The sequence below is a fragment of the Arachis duranensis genome, chromosome 4 (assembly GCF_000817695.3).
Source record: "Arachis duranensis cultivar V14167 chromosome 4, aradu.V14167.gnm2.J7QH, whole genome shotgun sequence".
In the NCBI taxonomy this organism is placed as follows: Eukaryota; Viridiplantae; Streptophyta; class Magnoliopsida; order Fabales; family Fabaceae; genus Arachis; species Arachis duranensis.
Genome location: NC_029775.3, coordinates 110,254,458 through 110,272,264, shown reverse-complemented (window position 1 = coordinate 110,272,264; position 17,807 = coordinate 110,254,458). Strand labels below are relative to the sequence as shown.

Sequence of the window (17,807 nt, the reverse complement as noted above, 5' to 3'; positions counted from 1 at the left end):
CTCTAACATCATGGTAGCTTACAGGGGAAAAGTACCAAACATGAAAGCAGCAAAAATTCCATGGTACTCTCACACAACGGAGAAAAGTACAAGTTGCAGAATCAATAAATTTCACAATGAATGTTGAGCTATCAAAATTCAGAAGCATAATCAATAAATCCCTTTACAAAATGTGTATTAAAAAGTTAAAAGAATAATGAAATCCTCAAACATGCACAAGCCTCCCTACAAATACTTCTAACCTCTATCTACACGCACTACTCCAGATTCAATGGACAACCACCAATATGATTTGTAAACAAGATCATGGTAAACCAGCACGGACACGACATTTTCCAGTCCTCACAATCAAGTGATTCAAAGGCAAATGATGCATGGTCTTTAATTGGGGTGCATGATTTGTTGGACAATCATGTGGGGAACGATGAAACCCAGTCAGCAATTTACTTCAACAGGGAACAATACATTCCATTTGTGAAATGTAGATTCACTTTCATTATTCTTCCGTATTTGCAATTGAAGATAGTTTCTCTTCAAGATCTTCAAGTAAATCTTGATATTCGACAAATGTGGGTTTGACTGTAGTGCACATATAACAGGCAGGAACCATAGTTATATGCTGTATTAATTATTATTTAGTGTACCTACAGGCATGCTATAATTTCCAACAGTAATCTAAATTAGATCGATTATGCCAAGTGTACATTAAAATTAGCCACTAAAGTCAGCCGCCAATATAAAATATATAATATATGTTGGAATACAAATATACATTGAAAATAAACTAAACCACATATGTATTTATACACAAATATATTAATGACTGATTTTGGTGTACGAATAGCATTTTTGAAATTCGATATACCTGCAATATGGTGCTGTATGCTTTCCACAGTCGAGCATGGTTGGAATAATGTCATTAGGGAGCCTGTTTGAGAAAGTATCCAACTGGCGCTGTAATTTGAAGCTGGTAACACAAAATAATGTCATTAGTGAGGAGCAAAGAAACTAAGCAAAGAAAACAAAGTTATTTCACCAGGATATATAAATTGGCTTAAGCCATTCAGTTAATTATCTTCATTAAGCCTTCATAGAACTGCATCATACATGTTTTAAATTTATATATAATTTTCCTGAGAATGCTACAAGATTTTTTATCAGAAAATAAGTTACAGCAAAGAAGGAAAAAATACAATGATTCCTCCAATGCCATGAATCTCTATAGAGCTTAATTGATCACATTTATCAGCTTGAAGCAACAGAGTTTCCGAGTAAATCCTTGTCTTTTTAGTCAGTGTATCTTATCTTTCAACAAAAAAAAAAAAGAAAGAAAATTGTTCAAACCTCTACTTTATAAGACAGCTATGTCCCATACTTCTATCTGAATTTGCAATTTTCTAGTAACTTAATATTAAGACATCAACATCAACATATCTTATAGTAATTTCTCAAAATGGAAATTTTATTTTTGTATCCTTCATACCATAATTATAAAAGGAAATTTCTTACATCAATATTAAGACCGCAATTAATTTTCAACATAAGAACAGAAGCTTTCAAATTAACGAAGGATAAAAAATCAAAACTAGAGAGGCACCTGCACTGACAAATCCTTTGATATAATTCAAGATGAACTTGATTGGAAAATGGTAGATATAATGTACTTTAGGCACAGATAGTTGCCTTTGTCCAATGTATATTATTTTCTCTGAAAGCTGGACCTTGACATAGTTGGAAAGGAAAGATGTCTGCAAATTGAAAAAATGTGTCATCAAACATGAGTTAAGGAAAGAAACAACATATTAAAGGCTTATCAGGTAAGAACTTTAGAGAATGTGTCATCAAACATGAGTAATAAAAGTTCTGATGAGGTACACCAAAGACATAGCCCACATAACTAGACAACATATAGGTTATTCTTTATCAATAACTGCAGATCAAAACAATTCGAAACTTACAACTTACAAGAACAGAAACTAAGTTGACATTGGTACGTACTCACCATGGCCTGCATATTTCGCTTTCCCTCTGTAATGAATCTGAGTCTGTCTCATCATGCTTTCCAAATATCACTCTGCTGTGGCAACATGAAAAATGGTTTCAATTACCTGATTTCTGAGGACTAGCTGAAGCAACATGAAAAGTGAAGCTTCAATAGGTATAATTCTGAATTCTCCATAAAAAACAAATGCCCAAATTTCATATGCACAAGATCCTCTCTGCATTTGTGACACCCCCAGAAGAACGACTAGTCTGCCCCAAATATATATACGCCCTTCAGCAGATTTACATTTCTTTCTTGGTTCTCACATTGCAGTTAGATGCATGCAATGAGCTCTGTCAAGAGCTTCAAACATGGGGAATCATTTGCCTGAAGATATCTAAACCTGGCAATCATAAAGGTAATCTAGAAGCTGAAGAATGCGAGATCGCGTCCATGTTCAGTTCAAGAGTTGCTTTTCTTGTTGCTGTTTGGGATTTTCATTTCTTGAAATCTTGAATGTCTTGCTTACACACCCAACGTGCTCCACATCTCTGAACTTCGATATTGGGAAATAGCATTTGGAAGCGATTGTGTTGGCTTAACAGGTTACTAAAATAGTAACCGTTCAGGCAGACAATGAACAAATTCTCAGAACATATACACGACGACACCTTCAATAAACTCTTACTGATGAATTCCTTACCGTTGCAGATCATCGATGGCTGTTCATTTGAAAACGTTTCGTCTTCAAATAGAAAACACAGGGCAAGTGCAACGGTTTCAGTTGAAGCGCAATTCTGCGGGAATGAGACTGATACTGTGTTATGTTGTTCCTGATGCTCAAACCATGCTGGAATTTCCTTCCCATGAATCACTATTTGCAAGATTTCTTCACAATCTTTGCTTGCTGATTCTACAAAGCCACAACACGCCTTTGATATAACATCATTCACATTGGATGCATCCAGTGAATAACAATCCTCTGCGCGTAGTTCTCTTAGACTTGATGGAAGCTCTGGCAAAACCTCCAAAAAACTGCAATTATTTAGGTCCAGACATTTTAATCTGGGAAGTTGATGGATACTTATTGGAACTCTTGAAAAACTGTTGCACGATAAATCCAAATCCGTCAACGATGCTAAGTGGCCAAGATCGTACTCTTTAGATGTGGGAAAACTCACCCATAATTTCAGACTACTCAAAGAGGTCAGAAGAGAAAGAGAACTCAAAAGGCCAACGATATTTGAGTTGTCAGATGAATCCCAAACTGTGAGGGACTCTAAGCCATGACTACCGTACGGAACACAACTAAGCTCGTTGCATCCACTTAAATCCAACTTCTTTAGGCCAACAAAACATCCAAGTGATACAGGAAGAACAATAGACTCCAATGCCGCTAAGTCTAACTTAGACAGACCAACCAAATTTCCAAGAGTACTCGGTAGCTCTTTTATGTCTGTAAATCTCAAAGTAAGAATCGATAACTGTTTCATGCATTCTCCGAATTCTGGCAATCTTCTCAATCTGTAGCAGCTACATAGATTTAGTCTCTCGAGTGAACTCGTTTCCAATTTATCTGCAAGTGTTTCAAGACTGCTACATCCCCGTAAATTCAATTCAACAAGGCTCTTGTGGTGTGCGAGAGACGGGTGAATATAATTCAGCTCCTTACACTCCACAAGATAAAGTGTTTTAAGATTGGGAACCTCGGAAATATCTGGCGTTTGCTTCAACTTGTAGCAGCCGGACAGATTCAAGTGCTTTAAATCTTTTAGAAACTGAACAAAACAAAGAAATATCACATGGTTACTATTTTTGCTGGATATGTTTATGTAATAAAATTTGATAGTGTTGTTGATGAAAAGGTCTACCTTCTTTCCATCCCATAACTGTACGATTTTGCTATAAGACAGATCAATTTCAACAAGTTCATAACGTTGATCTGTAAAGGGCAAAGTTTTCATTGGACAATATATCCAATGCAAAACCTTTAATGTGCAAGGAATATCACAGAGAATGAGAGCTGTCATGCCATCTAAAATGAGAAGCTTTAGCTGCCATATATTTGAGAAAGATAAATCTCTTCTATCCAAATCTCCCCAATTCCTTTCAATCTCCCGGACCCGGTACATGTTATATAAAATGATGCTATGAGTTGCTTTATTTTCCTACACACACAAACAACAACAATAATAATAACAATAAATAAACAACTAAAAAACCAATGACAAAACTAAAAGCTCTACCGATAGAGATAACCATAAAAACAAAAAATAGTTTTCTTAGTTACCTAGAGATAGAATTTTAAATACATTGCGAAATTCTTATTTAATGCTATGCATCCTATGGTTGAAAGAAAAAATGACATGTACCTTCTTTTGACTAAGTACAAAATCAACATCCTCGTAACACCACAATCTGCTACGCTTACTAGCATCACTTGGAGATTCTTGAATTACAATTTGTTTGCCCATTTCTTCAAGCAGATCATGCATCCCCAGAGTAACCTTCCCGAATGTCTCCTGCTCTAATGTGACCAATGATCTATTAATCAAAATATCAATACCAATTTCAGCATCATGACCGCATCCTTTTAGTATCCTTGTTACATAATCTTTCCCACGTCCTTTAAAGAAACAAGCAATATCCAGAAAAATATTCTTTTCCGTTGAATCTAAACCATCATAGCTTATTTTTAATACATCAATAATTTCAGAATGTGAAGACTTCTTTATTTTTTCCATAGCACTATGCCATACCACAATAGGTCTACCATTAAGATAGGAACCCAACACTTTAAGTGCCAATGGAAGACCACCACTATAATTCACCACTTTTTTTGACAAATCCAAAAACCCTCCTGAAGGTTTTGACCGTTTAAAAGCTTTCGAACAAAAGAGGTTAAAGGCTTCACTTTCCACTAACGCTTCAACTTTATAAGTTTCATGCACCTCTTGTTCCTTTACCACCTCTACGTCTCTAGTTGTAATTATTATTCTGCTTCCAGGACCAAACCAATCTTTCTCCCCAGCCAAATTCTCTAATTGCTTTTCATGGTTTACATCATCAAGAACAAGAAGTACCTTTTTGAGACGTAAAGAATTTTGAATCATTGTCCTCCCATCATACTTGTTATAAATTGCATTGCAACTTATATTCGTTTGATCAAGAAGTTGTTTTTGTACCTGAGTAATATCTTTCTTCTCACATTGTTCTCTTACATCGGCAAGAAAGCAAGTAACTTCAAATCTACTTCGAATGGTTTCAAAGACTGCTCTAGCAATAGTTGTCTTACCTATACCACCCATTCCCCATATGCTCATATAGCGAACATCATTCAATCCAAGACCTATTAGAGTAATCACTTGTTCCACTCTTGATTCAATACCCACAAGATTCTTCATTGAAGATGGTAACTTTGGAATTAATATTTCAAATATATGTTGAGCAATGTTTTCCACAAGTACTGCCTCGTCCCTGTTCAGGTAACGAGAATTTCTTTGTAAGTCTAGCAAGACATGGGAAAAATAAAGCAACAATTTTTATTATTAAAAAAAAATTGTAATAAGAGAGAAAGAAACAATACAAACCCAAACAACAGAAGTTTACAAAAAAAATTTCTTTTACAAAATTTATTTGCAATAAGCTATATGTATAATTAAGAAATTGTCACATATCTTATTAGTTAAAATTGATTTTTTAAAAATTTGAAAACAAATCATAAATTATTAATTATCTCAAAGATATTGGTACTTATAGAATACAACTATACAAGCTACAAATCTCAAAATAAAATAATTGTTGAAATAAGTTAAGATAAAAAAAGAAGGTAAAACTTTATTTTTTAACAATATAAGAAGAAAAATTAATATTTTTGACAAGAAAATAACATCTGAAGTATACAATGTGATTACCAAAACATAAAAAAGTAAATCATTATTAATCTTTTATATAATAATATGAACATATTTAACATTGTTAAAAAATCAAACGAATTTTTAAAAAACAGATATAGAAATGAGTATATAAAAAGTTAAAAACTAATTAAAAAAATACAACTTGAAGACATGATATTAGATTAATTAAGTAAAAATATTAGCGATTGCAATAATTAAGACTTAAATTCATCACATAATAAAAAATAATTACATATAAAACTACTATACCACATAAGTTTTTTTTTTATCTTTTTAGACACATCTTATATAAAAGTATAGTTCAAAATTTTGGGGGTCAAGATCACTACTCACTCCCCTTTGACTACTTATGCCTTTCTCATTCTCATCGTTATAACTTCTAACTCTACTACTACTATTATTATTGTGTATATTACTCTTTGACAAATTCTTTAATGGAGGGTTCAATTGTCTCAAAACAATAATGGTAGAGGCCGAAGTGTCATTTCTTTTTGTAAGGAATGGCGAGTTTTCTGTCATATTATTTTCAATAAATATTCTTTTCATTCTTAATTATTTGTTTGAAAGACAAAGCGTTCTTACACAATTTAAAAATTTCTAATTAGTTATCAACAATCCAAGTAATTGGTCTATGCAACTCTGAAAATGGTAAATTATTGATGTGTTAGAGGCCGCTTAGATCAATTAGTTGGATGGTTGGGGACCGAATAAAATTTTTTTAGCAAATGTTCAGAGCAAAAAAGATATTTAGTCTATTACTATACTACTAGCTAAATAACATTATATTTGACAATTATATTTGAATTAAAGTTTTTAGTAATTCGTTTGGGTCTGTAATACATATATACTGCTTATATGGTTTTTGAATATAAAAAGAACTACATTACATAGTGGATAAGCGCGGTTGTCATAATGCGGGATTTAGAAAGCTTTCAGCAAATCATAAATAAAATTTTCGAGTTTGTTTCTTTGCTTCTGATCGATCTACCTTACTTTTTGGTACACTTCTTTTATGTTTCAATAATCTTTTTATACATACGATATGAGTATTGTTTAGCAGATAAATTGTAGTAATAACTAATGATTTGTTAGCTTACTGATTTTTTGAGCTCCAACCGGAATAAGCAGCAACTTGTGTTAACGCTTCCCTCCATCTTTGAACCTTCTCACGGTCATGTCTCTGCTCGTGTTTCTTGAAAGCTTCCTGAAAGGTTCCTATTTGGTGCCTCACATCACAAGGCTTCACACCGTAGAACACTGCTTCGATCTGGATCCCCAGCTTGTTATTGCACTCAATGATCTTTTGGAGCTCATCCAAGCACCAACTGGAGGAAGCGTAGTCCGGTGAGAAAACAATGACTGCAAACATCGACTCTTCGATTGCTTTGAGGAGTTCATCTGAAATAACATGGCCTTTGCGAAGGTTATTGTCATCTTTGTAGGTAGTGATTCCCTTCCTTCTGAGGGCGGCATAGAGATGGCTAGTGAAGCCTGTGCGAGTGTCTTCTCCCCTGAAGCTCAAGAACACGTGATGGGTGCATGATCGTGGGATTGAAGCGGAAGAAGAGGTGGATGCCATGTTTGAAGTTTGAAGAAGTGGATTGTGGTGTGTGTGTGTGTGTGTGCTGCTGCACGAGAGTAAGAGGTAATTAATAAGATCACTCAAGTTAAGAAGAAAGGAAACTAAGCGGAAGCTGCTGGGTAGTGAAGGGTTTGGTAAACATGATTAAAAATATAAATTAAAAGATAATTATATAAAATCCCTACAGAATTTTAAATTTTGTGTCTCTCACCTATCTAAATGAATTATTCTCAACCAATGAGAATAGCAAGAAGTGATTGACTCCCATTGCGCGTGCTCTTTTTAAGCTCTCAATGCAAGTGCTTCTTTTATAGCAGGCATCTGCATTAATTCAGGGTAATTTACGCCATATGCTAATAAAATAATAGATTTTAAAATTACGCAACCGTTCTAAATTAGAATTGATTATGTGTTGAATATTTTTATATAAATCGAATCAAATTAATTTACATATAAATCGAATTGATTAGGGCCTAGGCGAAATTTGTTATAGGCACATTTGTTGAAGTTCGTCTTGTAACAAATTTCGCAGAGCTTGGACGAACTTCTCCAAATTCAGAAAATTATGTCCGTTAGTAACTCGTTAGACTGTGGCAAGTTAATTAGAAGTCTGTTATTTAAATAACCACCTTCCATTTCGGTCATGAATGAGAGAATCATACTCATTTATCTATGATTCACCTTCTCTGGTTTCTAATCTCTAAGCAAAGTAACAAGTGCACGAGAAATAATGAGAAAGCCTTTCCAATTCAAAATGGTAGCTTACAGGGGAAAAGTACTAAACATGAAAGTAGCAAAAATTCCATGGTATTCTCACACAAGGGAGAAAAGTACAAGTTGCAGAATCAATAAATTCCACTATGAATGTTGAGCTATCAAAATTCAGAAACATAACTAACATATACAAATGGATCTGCTCATGCTTTTACAATAAAAGACATATTACAAGATGTGTATTAGAAAGTTAAAAGAATAATGAAATCCTCAAACATGCACAAGCCTCCCTACAAATACTTCTAACCTCTATCTGCACCCACTATTCCGGATTCAATGGACTACCTCCAATATGATTTCTAAACAAGATCATGGTAAACCAGCATGTACAATTTGTTTTCCAGTCCTCACAATCAAGTGATTCCAAGGCAAATGATGCATGGTCTTAATTAATTGGGGTGACATGATTTGTTGGACAATCATGTGGGGAACTATGAAACCCACTCAGCAATTTACTTCAACAGGGAACCAACACATTCCATATGTGAAATGTAGAGATTCGATTCCATTATTCCTCCGTATTTGAAATTGATGATAGTTTATGTTCAAGGTCTTCAAGTAAATCTTGATATTCAACAAGTGTTGGGTGTGACTGTAAAGCACAGATAGCATATGCTATATTGATTATTATTTAGTGAACATAATGGCATACTATAATTTCAAACAGTAATCTAAATTAGATATACTTGCAGTGTGGTGCTGTATGAATAGTTTGAGCAAAGAAAATAAGCTAAGGGAAAAGAAATAACAGCACAAGAAGGAAGAATTAGGTTCCCTCTCCAATATCATTAAATACCAGCAACAAGTACCTAATAAAACCCATGCCTATTTTCAAGTAACAGCTAAAATTCAATCAACACAGATATAATGGGAAGTCAAAGAAGTTTGAGGTATCATCACTGTATTTAACTAAGGAGGCAAAGGATTCGACCATCCCATAACATTTGGACTATTAAATAGTTACAGCAACAAAACATGTTTTTTTAAGTTTTTTAAATAACTATGATAAATTAATTTATTTCAATCAATAAATTTTGGTTTAAAGATATAGTAGAATTCACTCATTTAAAAATATTTTTATGTTTAAAGATAAAGAACCTGAACAACAAAGATATAAGGGGAAATTAACTCTGCAATTTTTATGTTACAGTTGATGATTTTCCATGTGGTTTACACAGTACCCCCTTACATTGCAATTTTATCAAAATTAATTTTGGTTATAAATTTTTGGTATCAGGCTACATATGGGAATGTTTTTGGTTTAATAAGACTTAGCTGCAATAAATCAAATTTGTGAAATTTTAAAAGTGTCAAAAAAAAATGTAACAAAGAACAAATTCTGAGGGCTGAAGCCGAATAAAGAAACATATGGGTAAAAAGGAAAAAACCGAGTCTACTAAATTCAAAATAAGTATGAATGATTAGAAAAATTTCTACATATTTAGATGTTTTAATCTATAACTTTCTATATTTATATAAGATAACTGACTTTCTGTTTATGAAAATCAGGCAGTGTATGGTTGTATACATAGACATCAGTATAATATTATATTATCATGGCAATTCAATTCTGCTCTTTCTTGTCTTTCCTTCATCTTTTCCACTTCAAAGATCTTCGATGATCATCAATTCCAGCTATACATAAGCTCTTTCAGACACTTCATATTTTTTTAGGAAGTAGTTGATGATGACTAATTTCATATTATCAAGATCATTAAAAATGTAAAGCAAAACTTTATAATTAAAACAAAACATAAAAATATATAATTAATTCTTCCAACTATCATAAAGATAGAAAAAAAACCTAACAAAGTTCGTCACTGATTTATCAACATAATTCCAGCAGTGAGTAAATTAGGCTAAAAATGATTAAAGAAAAACAAAATTAAACAATGAGTCAAAGCTTGACAATTGCCATGCATAATTTCTCTTCAACTCGGAATGACCAAACTTGAACAACATCATTCTTTTCTAGGTTGTTAGCCTTTGCAACTTGGACCCAATTTGACCTCAGAATATAGGAAGTGCTTACTTTCTCTGACTTTGGACCCTTGTGCATGAACCACTTAATCAAAGTCAACTCGGTAATTTCCAGCGACGGTTGGATCAGTTTCACTTTTATTCCCTTTTTCTCCTCCAGAGTTTCAAGTTCCGTGGGAAGCAAGAAATCTTTGTCCTTGACCTTCCGTGACGGTATCGAAAGCCGGTTTTGTTGTGGATTCAGATCCGATTCGTAGAGAGTTTTTTCAATAAGCAGAGTGATCCTGCTGCCACCCATATCACTTATCAAGTTCTTGAAATTTTGTGGCAATTCAGAGGGTTCTTGGTTGACTGGTTCTTGGTTGAGCCGAGAATCCACTAAGTTAACGGTGTTGTTGGAATTCATGTTTGAAACCCGTTCTTGATCAGCACTTGGCCCTGAATTCACGGCACTGGGGCTATTTCCTTCTTGGTTGACTAGTTTCTTTGTTTCCTTCTTGGAAGCCTCCTTTGAAACCCGTTCTTGATCGGCACTGGAGCTTGAATTCACAACGCTGTTAGAAGTCTCTAAATTAACCCTCTCTAAGAAGTTTCTGGGGAGGTTAAACAGAATATCAACAACTTCAAGTTCATCATCGTTGAAATCACACTGTTTATTTTGAATAAAACAGTCTCTTTTTGTTTTCTTGATATTCATCATCCTCTCCTTCTCCTCGGTATCCCCTTCAAGACAGTAACCAAAAGCGGTTGCTACCTTGATCGTGCTTGAGAACGGCACCTCAACTGTAGAATCATCAGAATCCATGAGAGATTCTTTCAGTTTGTTCTTGCTTCTGCATGAAGAACGTGGTCTGCATGGGAACCATTGGCAGCATAGTTTGGCTCTATGCGTTTCCATTCTTTTCTTTAGCAATGAAGAGAACGTGAGTTGGGCACAAATTTTGGAAAGCTAGCGTTAATCTGTATGCTTAATTCAATCAAGCACCTCTTCTTATATATACTTCTATATGTTAATTTGTTTGACAAATTAAAATTAAATCTTTCAATCAATCATATCTTCTGATTTAAAAAAAGATAAGTTAATTTCAAGATTTGAAAAGATTACAAATAAGATAAATTAAATCAAATAGTGAGAACATAAAAAAAAGATAATCAAATCTTAAATTTAAAATTGATTTCATAGAGATCTGCAGAACAAAGGAAAAGAAAACAGAATTTCATTCGTTTTTTCAGCTCATCATAATTACAGAAGGCAAAATCTTGACCCCAGTTCATATTCCACAATCATACAAATAGAAGTTTTCAAATGCATTTAAAACTAAAGGAAGATAAAAAATCAAAAATAGAGAGGCACCTACACTGACAAATCCTTTGAATGATACAAAATTCTAGGAAGAGAGAATGTATGTGTATTCATTTTTTTTTTAAAGCTGGATTTTGACAATGCTGAAAAGGAAAGAACTCTGCAAATTGAAAAAAAAAAATGCAGCTGTTTTAAGAGAAGAAACAGCATATTAAAGGCTTATCAAGAAAGAGCTTTATAGAATGTGTGACTAAAAATTAGCTGTCGATTTCAAATACAACCTCCAAATGCTCATATTACAAAAGGTCTCCTCCATGGAAACCCAATTCATACTCCTCCCCATCCTCCTAGAAGGTGAAGAATGTGAGATGATGTCCATGATCAGTTCAGAAGTTGCTTTTCTTTTTTTTTTTCTGTTTGGGATTTTGATTTCTTGAAATCTTGAATGTCTTGAGATTGACGCCTACTTAGTGCCAGCAAAAACATAACCAAATTACTATTGACAGCAGAAATCTTTGATTGTTATACTGGTTGGTTTATATTTGATAAAATACTGCTACGGTTTGTTCAAAAATTCTAAGGCAATAATTATTAATTCTTTTATATAGACAATGTTACTCATTTATCGTTATGTTTAATGCCTTATGCAATTTATTTACTTGTGTTGTTTCTCAGGTTATCTCCACTTGATAATGTTAGACATTTCTCTGATAAAGAATTGAGAATGATTATTGATAATTATCATCCAAGCAATAAGACAGGACGAGGAGGTTTTGAAACAAAATTTAAGAATGACTCATGTATAAGTTAAAATTTTGTGAAATTAATATAACATGTTGATCAGATACAGACTCAAGAGTTACAAGAATGGTTTTTTGGAGGTGTTAATGTCTCAAAAGTCAAATCTCAATAGTCAATGTTATAGTTTTCTTTTTCATTTTCTTTCTTTCTTTTATATTGTATTATGAATTAATAATTCTATTGTAATGCAAGTGCCAATTTTAGGCCTGTTAGACATTTTATTATGCTATTCATCTAAAATAGCATAACTTGGCATTTTTTTCAGGTCATCAAAAATAGGAGAATTCAATGTTTTAACGTCTGTAACATGTTTTTGATCCATTATATCATTACATTCATTATTATTATGTGACAGTATTATATATCTATTTGGTTTATCAGTTTGATAGTGTATTATTTCTGCAAATGGTTTACATTTTAATTAGTGGCATAATTTTAAGAGATTTATTGTTACATGAATCATTTTGTACTTTTTGAAATGTTAATATAAGCTTGTTCTTCCTTAATTAGTCAGCCTTGCACCTTCTCTTTTGTTCTTTATCTTCTTGATTTGAAATGTTAATATATAATTAGATAAATGAAGGAATTTTATATATTTTTTTTATCTGTATGACAGTATTCCTTGTGATGCCACATACATCCAAGACTTTGATTAAGCCATCCAAGATCTCTTTGAAAGCATTTCACACTTAAATTATAAGAAATAACCTTTTGGATTGAACTAACATTGAGAAGATTATCCAAGGAGAAGTATACATCTTTTAACAAGGACAAAGCCTTTGGCAACTGACTCAGATGTGCTAGTTGCTTCAAAGTTTCTAAGGTTGCTCAATTGCTCTTGCATTCATGAGGACCATAGATGAAATCCATTTGGCAAACTGTTTGATGACCGAATATGCAATTTGCTTGCCATTGCTCTTTTTTCTTTTTTCTTTTTTTTTTTCTTTTCTTGGAAGAAGCTCAATGGTTTTGTTTTCTTTAGTCAAAGTCCTTTGACACCTCTTCTTATATAGGATCTATTCAATTATTCATATTTGATTTTATAGACCAACTTTAAGAGATAATAATACAGTTTATCAATCATGTGTAGAAAGCAACTTTAATTTGCTTATAATCGAAGTTTGTAATGTTATTTGGAGTGTGTTAAACTATAATCTAATTATAGCATGAGTCTAAACTTTAACTTAGATTCTTGAGTTTGATTATTACCTGAGCGCATTTGATTATAACCAAATTTGTAATATATGATTTAAAACATATTTGATTATAATCCAATTATAGCACGAGTCTGAATTTTGATTTGGATTCTTGAGTTTATTACCTTGAGCACGTTTGATTATACCGAAATTCATAACATGATTTAAAACGTGTTTGATTATAATCTAATTATAGCATGTGTTTGAACTTTAATTAGACAACACGTGTATAAACATGATACGAGTATACGACCACGTCTTCTTCAGCCTTATCTTGTTTACAGGGTAAACGAGATAAGTGGTGTGATACTCTTCGGTTAAAACGCTCGTAAATACATATTTCAGTAATTGATATATTTATTTAAAAAAAAAATCCCGATTCTAGTCTTTCTTCACCAAAATTTAACGAATAATAGAAGCACAAGCAAAGCACATGCCGATTGAAGAACAAAAATGATTAGGACACCTGAAAATTATGTTAGACCATCAGCCATTGTTGAAAGCTGACAAGTAAATTTGAAGTAAAAAAACCACCTTCCATTTCTCGATCTAAATAATCACCTTCTCTGGTTCCTAATCTCTAAGCAAAGTAACTAGTACACATGAAATAACAATGTAAATAAGAAAGCCTTTCTAATTCAAAATGGATTCAGCTAATTTTAACATCATGGTAGCTTACAGGGGAAAAGTACCAAACATGAAAGCAGCAAAAAACCGATGTTACTCTTGACACTATGGAGAAAAGCACCAGTTGCAGGATCAATAAATTCCACTTGCTATAAATGTTGAGCTATCAGAATTCAGAAGCGTAACTAATATGTACAGATGGATCTGCTCATGCTTTTACAATAAAAGACATATTACAAGATGTGTATTAAAAAGTTAAAAGAATAATGAAATCCTCAAACATGCACAAGCCTCCCTACAAATACTTCTAACCTCTATCTACACGCACTACTCCGGATTCAATGGATTACCTCCAATATGATTTGTAAACAGGATCATGGTAAACCAGCACGTAAACTACGCTTTCCGGTCCCCACAATCAATTAATTACAACGGAACGATGCATGCTCCTTAATTGGTGTGACATGATTTGTCAGACAATCTTGTGGGGAACGATGAAACCCACTCAGCAAATTACTTCAACAGGGAACCAACAAATTCCATATGTGAAATGCAGATTAGCTATTATTATTCTTCCCTATCTGAAATTGATGATAGTTTCTGTTCAAGGTCTTCAAGTAAATCTTGATATTCAACAAATGTTGGGTGTGACTGTAATGCACAGATAACAGGCAGGAAAAATAGTTATATGCTATATTAATTATTATTTACTGAACATAATGGCATGCTATAATTTCCAACAGTAATCTAAATTAGATATACCTGGAGCGTGATGCTGTATGCTTTCCATAGCCGAACATCATGTTGGAACAAGTCGAAAAGCACCTGTAAAATCTCATCAGAAGAATGCACTTGCCAACAAAGTGAACCAGCTAAAATGGGAAAAGATGCCAATACCATGTCTAAATGCCTCCCTTTACAGAAGGAAAAGCACAATGGGAGTGAAGAAATGCTATATGCATGTATGCAATATCACAATGCAATACCTCAGATCGTCTTAATAGGGTAGCAAGAACAACTATCCATTCTTTGAACTTTACAGAGCACATATGAGCCAGGAGAAAGTCTGCATCCAACCGGCTCTGTAACGTTTCCATTTGAAGCTGATTGCACAAAATAATTCCATTAATGAGAAGCAAAAATAAGCAAAGAGAAAAGAAATAAGAGCACAAGAAGGAAGGATTATGTGCCTCTCCAATATCACTAAATATCAGCAACAATATCTAATAAACCCATGCCTCTTTTTAAACGAACAGCTTAAATTTAATGGACACATAGTAGGAAGTCAAAGAAATTTGAGGTTATCATCACTGTATTTGACCAAGAGTGAACAAAATAAAACACGAAGGAAAGGGAGGCCAAAAGACAACACAATGTTACGTTACTGTAATTTAAAACCAAGAAAGTGCATTGAATAGTCAACAAGAAACCAGTGTTTTCCAAATATTAAAACCTCAGACCTTTTGGCTTATTAGTTCAAGCCCTGAAGCAAAATTCTCCAACCTAGCACTCCCATATCTTTCGCGTTGTAGATACTCCTGTAATTGATAGCCATCAAAGAAATTTAAACTTTGACTGGAACAAAATGATCGGAAAGGAGATTATTCAGCAAGATCATGTTACCACTAAATCAAATTGAGTGCCTTTTACAAATGCAACAAGCTTTGAGAGCTCTTTCCCGGACATCAGGTAACTAGCATGGTTTTCTAAAATATTCTTCACAGAGGTAATATGAGCACTTTGCTCCTTGAACGAGCCACTGATTCAAAAAAAGATCTTTGTTAAAAATGGTTGGTAATTTCAATGGCCAACAGTTAAAATAATTCACTAACTTATTAACATGCACACAAACCTTTTATCCAATGACTGCTTCCTCTCACTAGAACGAAAAAGAAAATATCCTAAAAATCTGGGGGATAATTTATCTGAATCACTTGATGCCTGATCGTACTCCCTGCCAGATCTGAGCAAGAACCTCACCTGAGCACCCAACACAGAATTTTAAGAAAAACATCACGATTTCCTGTCTAATATTACTTGACCAACTAAAGGGAACAATATGAGTGTTTCAAAACAATACCAGTTCTCCAGCAAGCTCATACAGAGATTCATCAAGTGTTGCCTGTGTATGATAAACCACATCAATGATATCACTTTAGAGAGAGAGAGAGAGAGAGAGAGAGAGAGAGAGAGAGAGAGAGAGAGAGAGTTACTAGAAGCATCAATCCCAAACCTGTAATAACCGCAAAGCACAGTACTGACTAACAGCAGGACCCTCAAGTTTCGCAATCACCTGTAATATTTTAGATAAAATAAATATGATTATGTGATAATATAAACATCACACAGACACATACATTACCATTCAATCTTCTTACGTTTAATAAGAAAAATAATTTTAATACAATGAGGAGAAGGCTAATACAAGATAGAGGATAAGAGTTCCACTATAAAAAGCAAAAGAAACGAAAAAAAAAAATATCTATAAAGCATGGCTTTCCTACCTCTCAACATATCCGAGAAAGAAAGTCATATATAATGATCATGATCTTTACACCAAATAGATGCCAGGCATCTAATAACATAAAACTTGCTTGTTAAAATATTTATCATTTAAGGTGTGAGCATTATGCTCCATTCTCCAACGAAAAAATTCAAATGGTGGCGGATACTGCAGTGCCACAAAAACTTTGCCTCTTTCCTGATTCCAAACCCAACAAACATAGCCAATAAGAACTGATTTAAAGTTGCACAGCATGCACAGCATTCATCAAAGATATTATTCAAATTGTTCCATGAAAACACAGCCACATGACAATGCAAACATGTGAATTTGTCCCACACATAACACGCACACACATATATAAATTATGAATGCCACAAAGTGCAATAAGGGAGGATTGACACAAAGCATAAAAAAAAAAAAAAAAAACAGCATCTACCCTGTTTACTACTTATTTGTTGCAGATAACAAACCAAAAACCAATTCAACAATAGAGCAAGGAGATTGATACGATTTAAGAATTAAACGAAACAATTTTTATACAGTGGGCAGCACTGATTGAAGAAATAGACAAACTACACATATCAGAAAGCAAACAATGTCAGGAATGTAACGATTCTACATATGAGCAAATCTATTCAGAAAGGCAAGTGAATCTTACCAATATATAGCAAGCTGCAGTGCGATACCATCTACGTTGAAAGCATTCCTCAAACAATCTATAATAAACCAAAAAACCTTAAAACATTTACACTCCTACAATACAAATTGGAAAAGCATTGTAACTTCCAGCAGTGGACAAACAGTAAGGAGTTTAAACTAGTCATCAAATATAAATATATCAGATGAATGCAGTAAATTTGTTAAATATTCTTTTATATATATATATATATATATATATTAAATGCAACATAAAAAATTTATTTTTACCAATTCTATTCACTTTTTGTAAGTGTAGCATTCATCAATCCAAAGATCACTTTTAACCATAAATTTGGACTGTTGGGTAGTACATCAATGATCAAAATTAAAACATGGAATCAGGTGACTTTTAAACTTCTAATATTAGCCATCTATGCATATAAAATACAAATTTGCTCATCTCACTTTCATAATAAATCATTCCGCTCACTAGTCATC

The 17,807-nt window shown here is 33.3% G+C and overlaps 2 protein-coding genes across 4 annotated transcripts in view; both read right to left on the bottom strand.

The window, feature by feature from the left end:
• LOC107485867 (uncharacterized) overlaps positions 1 to 17,807 on the bottom strand; it is a 46,137-nt gene that overhangs the window by 20,069 nt on the left and 8,261 nt on the right. Inside the window, exons 15-23 of one of the 3 annotated variants that reach the window (XR_008008132.1) lie at positions 17,329 to 17,386; positions 16,398 to 16,457; positions 16,245 to 16,286; positions 16,017 to 16,144; positions 15,788 to 15,923; positions 15,625 to 15,702; positions 15,151 to 15,267; positions 14,927 to 14,989; positions 14,515 to 14,815 (exon numbers count right to left, since the gene is read on the bottom strand). Coding sequence is in view for 2 of the 3 variants with exons in the window: in XM_021140963.2 (XP_020996622.1) it covers positions 8,766 to 8,849; positions 14,927 to 14,989; positions 15,151 to 15,267; positions 15,625 to 15,702; positions 15,788 to 15,923; positions 16,017 to 16,144; positions 16,245 to 16,286; positions 16,398 to 16,457; positions 17,329 to 17,386 (766 nt within the window). In the remaining variant the exon portion in view is untranslated. Of the gene's footprint in view, positions 1 to 8,595; positions 8,850 to 14,272; positions 14,816 to 14,926; positions 14,990 to 15,150; positions 15,268 to 15,624; positions 15,703 to 15,787; positions 15,924 to 16,016; positions 16,145 to 16,244; positions 16,287 to 16,397; positions 16,458 to 17,328; positions 17,387 to 17,807 lie in introns of those variants that run through there. The other 2 variants (XM_021140963.2, XM_016106408.3) reach the window with 2 other exon arrangements.
• On the bottom strand, positions 122 to 7,573 carry LOC107485879 (TMV resistance protein N-like). The gene is made up of 7 exons (XM_016106419.3): positions 6,999 to 7,573; positions 4,357 to 5,461; positions 3,856 to 4,152; positions 2,003 to 3,762; positions 1,598 to 1,748; positions 866 to 967; positions 122 to 579 (listed from the first exon to the last, which is right to left on the bottom strand). The coding sequence occupies exons 1-4, from the start codon at positions 7,478 to 7,480 to the stop codon at positions 2,482 to 2,484; spliced, it is 3,165 nt and encodes a 1,054-aa protein (XP_015961905.2). The 5' UTR covers positions 7,481 to 7,573; the 3' UTR covers positions 122 to 579; positions 866 to 967; positions 1,598 to 1,748; positions 2,003 to 2,481.

Coding starts and splice junctions, on each gene's coding strand:
- LOC107485879 (XM_016106419.3), bottom strand. CDS start 7,480: ATGGCATCCACCTCTTCTTCCGCTTCAATCCCACGATCATGCACCCAT. Junction 5,462..6,998: donor GGTTGGAGCTCAAAAAATCA/GTAAGCTAACAA, acceptor TTACCTGAACAG/GGACGAGGCAGTACTTGTGG. Junction 3,763..3,855: donor AGTTATGGGATGGAAAGAAG/GTAGACCTTTTC, acceptor TGTTTTGTTCAG/TTTCTAAAAGATTTAAAGCA.